The sequence below is a fragment of the Meriones unguiculatus genome, chromosome 9, assembly GCF_030254825.1.
Source record: "Meriones unguiculatus strain TT.TT164.6M chromosome 9, Bangor_MerUng_6.1, whole genome shotgun sequence".
Taxonomy (NCBI): Eukaryota; Metazoa; Chordata; class Mammalia; order Rodentia; family Muridae; genus Meriones; species Meriones unguiculatus.
Genome location: NC_083357.1, coordinates 3,947,423 through 3,955,543, shown reverse-complemented (window position 1 = coordinate 3,955,543; position 8,121 = coordinate 3,947,423). Strand labels below are relative to the sequence as shown.

The 8,121-nt window shown below is 46.1% G+C and overlaps 1 protein-coding gene across 4 annotated transcripts; it reads left to right on the top strand.

Moving 5' to 3' along the window:
• Nucleotides 1–206: 206 nt before the first annotated feature.
• On the top strand, nucleotides 207–3,289 carry Tmem254 (transmembrane protein 254). Of its 4 annotated transcripts, none has more exons than XM_021627005.2 (4): nucleotides 207–541; nucleotides 2,034–2,137; nucleotides 2,320–2,379; nucleotides 2,967–3,289. In XM_021627005.2, exons 1-4 carry the CDS (start codon nucleotides 455–457, stop codon nucleotides 3,085–3,087), a joined length of 372 nt encoding a protein of 123 aa, XP_021482680.1. In that variant the 5' UTR covers nucleotides 207–454; the 3' UTR covers nucleotides 3,088–3,289. The 4 variants fall into 4 exon arrangements, with proteins under 4 accessions (XP_021482680.1, XP_021482678.1, XP_060246694.1 ...); XM_021627003.2 differs by lacking the exon at nucleotides 207–541 and adding an exon at nucleotides 576–775; XM_060390711.1 differs by lacking the exon at nucleotides 207–541 and adding an exon at nucleotides 864–979.
• The last annotated feature ends 4,832 nt before the right edge of the window (nucleotides 3,290–8,121 follow it).

Below are 8,121 nucleotides of genomic sequence, written 5' to 3'. Positions count from 1 at the left end.
TCCTGATTTTCCTGAGGGCTGGGATTAGAGGCTTTGGCCACCACACCTGAGCAGGGCTAACACGTGGCCGTTTTTACAGATAAAATGGAACACGCAAAGGCTAAGAAACCAGCTAAGCTTATAAAAACAACAGTCAGCTTAGGATGGCCTGACTCTGTATAGGCCAACGCTGTGTATGGCTCCACCCAATTGAACAAAGGAGGAGGCGCAAAATGCTCACCACGCGCCACCCACCGAAATGGCTCGGCAACGTGACTCGCCCTTATCAGGGAGGCAAAACGGCGGCTACTCTAGTTGAAATTGGGAGGTGCGTCCTGCTCCTGGAAGCACCGAGGGCTGCTCCCCGGGCCGCCGCAGCCTAAACCTTCTGGGTCTGGTGCACAGGACGCCGCTCGCCTCTCCCCAGCCATCTCCCACCCGGTGCCAGGGACCGTCCAGTGGAGTCGCTGCAGCGATGGGGACCGACGCAGGCGCAGGTTACTTCCAGAGGGGCAATCTGCTGTGGTTCACAGTCATCACCGTCTCCGTCAGCTACTACACGGTAATGCCCGCGAGCCGCGCAAGCGCGCTGGCCAGCCAGGGCCGAGCCTGGGGAACCGGCTGGGCTGGCGCTCCCAGCCAGGACGAGGGCGGGAAGCCGCCCCGGGACTCGGCGTTTAGGCCTCTCAGGATGGTGGTGGCCAAGTCGCAAGCCCGTAGGGACCCCACTAAATACTTCCGCGCAGCCAGACTCTGGCCCTCGCTGGTCACTGCCCTGGCGCTGGGATACTTCGCGGTGAGGCGTGGGGACGACTGTGGGCAAAGGGCGCTTGGCGGGGGAGGGAGGGGGACTTCTGCTCATGCGCATGACTGTCCAGGTTCCCGGTGTCCGCGGAATTCGATGGGCGCTGAGGGGTTTCTAGCTGATGCTGTTCCCGTCCCGGCGTGCTCTTCCTCCACGGCCGTAGAGGTTTTATCCTTTGGGGAGGGGAGAAGTGAAGTTAGTATTGCCATAGAGTTAACAACCCAGAAGATTCAAAGGAAGAGTGTTTGCCTGACTTTGAATTGTAACTGATAAGAAGGAAGGGAGAGAATGTAACTGGACATAGGCTTGGAAGAGGACGGCTGCACAGAAAGTAGCTGTGTCCAGCCGAGAAAGATTTTGTTTGAAGACTAATGGGGAAGATGCTGGGGAATACAATGGGCACACTTGGCATAATTACGAAGAAATGCTATTTAAGTATTCCCGGGACGGTGGGTTGACACAAGTATTGTTGGTGTCAAGTGTCATCACCTCTGCCCTAACTTCACCCAGGCCGAAGCATGAATTGAGACTTTTCACTTTTGTTCTAAGGTCCCATGTCTCTGGTAGGTTGGCATGCAGAGGGGAGGAAGCTCCTTTGAGTTCAAACAGAGCTATTGTGAAGGTGTCAGGTACAACCCTTCCCCTGATTGGAAAGGTTACAGTATGCTTCATTTGAACTCTGAAGCAACACGAGGGAGAGAAGGCGTTGACCTTGACAGAAATGGACAGGACTATAAAACTTGAAAGTCTTGGCATGTGATAATTCTCAATAATTCTTTCATGCTCGCAGAAACTGCCAAGAAGAGTAATTCGGCTACAGAAACCTTATGCCAACAGTTGCAGTCAAGACTTCAGAGAGCTGTTCCTCTTTCCCACGCCTACCTCCAGGTTTAGGGGTACAAAAAGTGAAAGAAAAGCGAGTCTAAATTAAATAGATTGGCTCACGCTGTGATTTCTGCAGTCTAGCCAAAGCATATAAATTCTTTAAAAATTAGTTAACCTCTATCAAATAACGTTTTGCTGATATCCATTAAGAAAAGCAGTCACCCTGGACACTGATTCGTATAAGCATATTTGCTCTGCATAAATCTCACAATTAAGTTGTTTTTAGAAAATAAAACTTGGGAAAGGAAGATTCGATGACTTGTTCAGCTTCTTTGGTCTGTAGTTTTTGTAGAATCATCGTTTCACAGCGGCTTTCAAAACCAGCCGTGTGCTGGAATATTGTGTGCCCCTGATTCTCTTGCAGTGGGTGATCTTCTGGCCTCAGAGTGTCCCTTATCAGAGCTTTGGACCCCTGGGTCTCTTCACAAAGTACCTGGTGGACCACTATCACGGCCTGCTACGGCATGGGTAAGGACACTGCAGTTCCAGGCTCTCCGGGTACCAGGAAAGCCTGCAGTTACCTTTACATATCTAACAATGGGCTAGTTTGTAATCAGATGCCTTTCTTTTTAAAGTTTCTGTGTTAGATTTAATTAGCAAATGACTCTCACCTTAAATAGAAAAACTTTTTTTCTCTTTTTCGATTTCAGGTATTGGCTTTCTTGGCTGATTCATGTGGGAGAGTCCGTGTATGCCTTGGTATTATGCAAGTAAGTCTCTGTAATAGGAACTTACCGCTTTTATCTTGGTATTTGATGTAAGTGTTGAGTAGCCGTGTTTAAATAATTAATGTACTTTCAGGCTGAGAGCATGCTCACTCAAGTGCAGCCTGAATGCTATACCTGATCCTGAGCCTGGAACGAGAGTATCCAGTAAATGCAGTTTGCTTGTGTTTATACTAATTGATCTTGTTAGTTAACTGAGCTATTTTTGCTGTGTTTCAAAAATTTTGCCTAACCAACTAGAACAAATGACTAGGAGTCCATCTTCTACTTTGCAAAAGAACTGAATTATTGCTCTAGGCTAGTGGTTTTCAATCCAGTTTCAAAACAGAATCAAAGGAGGAGCATGCCTGGTCCAGACCCAGAGACTGTGATCTGATAAGCATTGCTTCAGACATTGGTCTATGTTCTTTCTTAAAGCTCCTCAAGTAATTCTGTGGTTCAGTGTAAACTAAAAGCCCCAAACTAGATCCTCATACATTGTACCTCGGAATTATAAATAGAATTAAAAGTAGAATACAGGTATTCCCTGGAACCAACACTAAAATTCTTTTGTTTAATTTTCTCTTTTCCAGGCATAAAGGAATCACAGATAGCCAGGCCCAGTTCCTGTGGTTCCTACAGACTTTCCTCTTTGGAATGGCCTCTCTTTCCATCCTGCTTGCTTACAGACCAAAGCACCAAAAACACAATTAAAGGAGACAGCAAAATTGCCTCCCCACTTCTTCAAGTCCTCCTTTCAGTGGGTCCTGGTTTCCGTGATGACCTTTCTGTTTTCTAGGGAGTGTCTATCATAGGAAGCTGTCTAAGGCCCTCCAGTTACTTTTGTTTTGGGGTGCTCTGACCAACCTTGGATAGACCAATTGGAATTTAATAAAGTTAAGAAGGTCAAACTAGATTTTTTTGTGGGTCCTCCTTTGCTCCCCATTCTAACACTCCCTTTCTTCCTTCCCACTGATATCTTAGCTTCCACCCCTAAATTTTCCCTTAGTTCTGGACGAAGATAGAGTAAAGCTTCCATATATTTATTTATTTATTCCATATATTTATTCCTATTTATACAGAATTCTGCAGGCCAGAAGAGAGCACCAGACCTCATTATAAATGGTTTTGAGCCACCATGTGGTTGCTGGGACTTGAACTCAGGACCTTTGGAAGAGCAGACGGTGCTCTTAATCTCTGAGCCATCTCTCCAGCCCCATGAGGCAGGATCTTATCCATCCCCACACAACCCTGTTTCCATCTCTCCAGCTACAAAGAAAGATAAGAAAAACAAGCAAGTGCTTGGCCCAGAAACCTGAGGGACCCGCTGAGCCCAAGAGGGTAACACTAAGGATCTCCTCCCTGGTCAGCTCCTGGCTTGGTCAGCGCCAACCCCAGGAGGTGACCCTGGCCAGCTTGTGGAGTATCCGGGGAGCTCATGCCACTGCTCGGTGGCTCCTTCAATTCAAGCCACTTCTTAGCTTTCCTCTTAGCACTCAGGCTCTAGCTGCCCCCATAGTGATAACCATTCAGGGGTGCTAACCAAAGCTGAAAACTCAGTTCACTGCACCCCATGTGTAATATTCTCATGCTCCACAAGTGTTGAGGCTGTGCACTGAGCAACAGAAAGGCACAGGACCACCTCCATCAGCAGTGACCCCTCTGCGTGGGTCTGTCCTGGGAAACCTTCCCTCTCACCTTCCTGCTCAGTCATTCTCTGTCCAGCTTTGGCTCAGTCACAGCACCACTCCTGGTACGATGATACTAATCCTGGGGTTATTCAACCCGATATTTGTGCCTCCCCATTCACAATGCATTCCTGATTTGGGCTGATGGATTGGGAAGGGTAACTAAGTACTCTGTTCTGTCAGGGTGACCCTGTCAATTCTAGGAGTCAAAACTTACAGCTATTTTCCTGGAAGACCAACTTTCTCATTTCCCCTCAGTGACGCGGGGAGGCAGGTTGTTTGTGTTTGCAAACATTTATTAGAAACACCTCATCCCAGTATAGTACGGTAGGGCATTGCACTCTGAGAGGCAGAGGCAGGTGGATCTCTGTGAGTTCGAGGCCAGCCTGGTCTACAAAGTGAGTGCAGTACAGTCAAGTCTACACAGAGAAACCCTGTCTCAAAAACCAAACCTAAACAACAGCAAAAGAAACACCTCACCCTCAGGAAAGTCCCCAAGTGAAGACTCACCTCAAAAGGTTGTGGGCTGTGTAGCTGTTGGTAGTGGAGATGAATTCTTGCAAATATATCTGAGACTTTCCTAGTATGCTTTGTAAATCAGGGGCTGCATTTAGGTGAAAAGAGATTTGTAACCAAGTTAGTTTTTGTTGCATATTGTTGTCAACACCTCGTTTTGCTTCCTTTTCCCAAAGAGCAAAGTTCCAGAACACTGGCCAGACTCAGGGAATAAATTATGAAGTTTTTGCATCCACATCTATGTCATCCCCAAGAAAGGAATCCACTCTCTACAGAACAGAGCTCTGTCCACAGGCAGCCACATCCCAGCACCTCGGGAAGACAGGATCTGATCTGGAGGATATAATTTACACAATGCTCTTCTTTGCTTTCTTTTGTTTTTTACAAGAGAGTGGATGGATTTGATAGGGTCCTTCTTTATGGCTATGGTCAGCCTGGAACTCATTATGTAGTACTGGGCTTGAACTCAACAACAGTCTTGTCTCATCCAGAGCGACAGCCTTACTGGTGTGCACCACCACATCCAGCTACGCAACTCAAGGAAACCGTTATCCCCTGCTAGTATGTATTTAACAATGCCACACACTCAACAGACCTGGATATGAAAAGATTTATTTGGGGGAAAGAAAGGGGAAAAGAGAGCAGAAGAGAAAAAGGAGCATGGTGCCCTGCCCCCAGGAGAGAAAAGTCAAAGAGGAGGGAAGGGGAAAGAAATTGAAGTGTGGGGGGGAGCACTTGGCCCCGGTGATGACATCAGATGTTGCCTGCACAACATAAGATGCTAGGAATTCCTACCAAGATGGCTGACTAGCTCAAGCAGGTCTCTCCATCCTCTATGATGAACCCTAGAGAAACAGTAGGAACCTGGTATGGGAGTGCCTTTAATTAAAAGTAGTGCCATGCCTTTTTATTCCCAACATTTGCACGCAAGAGGCAGAGGCAGGTGGATCTCTGTGACTTCCTGGCCAGCCTGATCTACATGGTGAGTTCCAGGATAGCCAGAACTATGTAACAGAAAGCTGCTGTCTCAAAACAAACAAACAAAAAGAAACAGTAGGTGCAAGAAAAATGCATGGGTTCCTAAAACTATGGCAGAAGTTGGATTCCTCACCACATCCCTACACTGAAGACATGAGAACTGGGGGCAGAATACTAGTAACTAACTAAACTAATGCATGGAAAACTCAAGCAGAGAAATTTATATAGTACTTTCTAGTCTCATTGTCTCAAGTTGCCTTAGGATATGATAGTTTTTCGTGTGGCCCTTTTAACACAGTAGAACATGGAACCTAATGCCTGTCTGAATCATTTAGTAGATAGAACCTAGGAGGAGTTTTGTTGCTTTGTTTTTGTTTTTTTGTTTTTTGTTTGTTTGTTTTTGTTTTGTTTGATCTTTTGAGACAGGGGCTATGTAGCCTTGGCTGTCCTGGAATTCCATTTGTAGACTCACAGAGACCCTCCTGCCTCTGCCTCCCTCCTGCTGGGTTTAAAGGTACACAGTATCGTGTTCCTTATAACTTTTGGATTGATGGAGACCTGTAGAACTGGGCCCCAGGGTTCTTCCCCTTTTGTCTTCTCCCTGGTTTCAACATCACTACACTGGCTCACTCACAACATACGATTTTGGAAGTGTGCTATGTTTAGCCAGCATTACTGGAACCAGCTGCCTCTGCAGCCTCTATGCTTGCCTCTGAGTTCTTTTTGCTTCTTCTGAATGTGCTATCGGTATAGGTGGGAGATTAGTTTAGTAATTAGTGCTACCTGTTAGGTTTTCTTCTCCCTGGCCTTCTTGTCTCGGTAGTGCAGCCCTGGTATATATGATGCCGATAAAGATGCCAACTACACCAGAAAGTGCAATGGAGAAGTCCAACTTCCCTCCCTTCCCGTCTCAGCTCAGTCCCACCAAGTCCCTGTAGTTAAGGTGGAAATTAAAATGTGCCCAATAGACATTCCCTAATGGGATGGAAAACACAAAAAGGAATGCCACTTTTTACAGACAAAAATGGACGGAGGTTCTGTCACAAAATACCCCATGTCATGTTATGGGTGTCCATCTCTAGAAAACTAAAGAATCCCATACACAATGTTTTCTGTAGAGACAGCTGAGAATAAATGACTGTGGAGTGCCCAGCCTTGAACAAGGCATCTATATGACCCCCTCCAAAGCTCGGAAAATTAAGGAAGAGAGATAGAGAGAATGAAAAAGCCATGGACCTGAGTTCAACTCCCAGCAACCACATTGTGGCTCACAACCATCTGTAATGAGATCTGGTGTCCTCTTGTGTCATGCAGGTGTACATGTAAGCAGAACTCTGTATAAATAATAAATAAATAATTAAAAAAAAAAAGAAAGAAAAGGCCATGGAGGTGAGAGCAATTTAGTTTTGACTTCTGCTAAGGTTTATTCGGCTGATCTGGCTGGCTAGGACAGTGTCCCCTTCTTCCTCCCTGCCCCAAGTGTGTCCCTTTCTAAGCTGTACAGTTGGTGGAAGAAGACCTCTCTGGAATAAAGGAGAATCAGTGTGGTGGTGAGAATGAGCATGGCTTCCATAGGCTCATGAATGTGAGGTTTAAAAGCCCATGCCAGCTGAGCAAGGTGGCACACGCCTTTAATCCCAGCACAGAGACAGAGGCGGGTGGATCTCTGTGAGTCTGAAGCTAGCCTGGTCTACAAAGTGAGTCCAGGACAACCAAGGCTACACAGAGAAACACTGTCTTGAAACATAACAAAAACAAACAAGCAAAGAAAAAGCCTATGTCATTCTCTGTTCTTCGTCTGTCTCTGTCTGTCTGTCTGTCTCTCTCTCTCTCTGGTTATTTCCTTAACGTAAACTCTCAGCCACTGCTCATTGCTCCATGCTCCCTGACACAATGATCTTAGACTCTAACTTTCTGGGGTAGTAACCCCCAAATTAAATGCTTTCTTTTATAAGTTGCCTTGGTCACAGTGTCTCTTCACAGCAAAAAGAACCTAAAACAATCCGTCTTCAGTCAAAGGTATACGAGTAGCTGTGTTCCCTTGCTAGAACCTCTAAACAAGCTGCCAGGAATGGAACAGCCAGAGGATGGGGAGTGCTGTGAAACAGTGTCTTCTGGACATGACCTGGGGTTACAGCCATTAAGCCACTGCAGCTGTACTGACTGCACAAGACTGGCCCCATCCCCTACTTCATCATGTACATGGGAGGAAAAACTGTGTAGATGACAGTTTTCACTGAGAGGAGGAAAGTTTGTGGAAGGCTTGTTCAACCCAAAATTCATTATGTTCATGTATGAAATTGTTAAATATTTTAATAGTTATTTAATATTTAATAATATTTAATAGTTATATAAATTCATTATTTTGAACACATCCACTCCCTGTCCCCAAGTCTGTCCATAACCACCATCTTCACCTTGCCATTCCCTCCCACTTAACTTTAGTTTTCTTCTTTTCCAATGCCTATCAAACTCCTTTTTGTTTTCCCCGCTGGTCTTGGCCCGCCCTGATGTGTGGGGACCCACCAGGGCCACAGCAGTGAAGGAAGCTGCCTCTCCCTGCAGC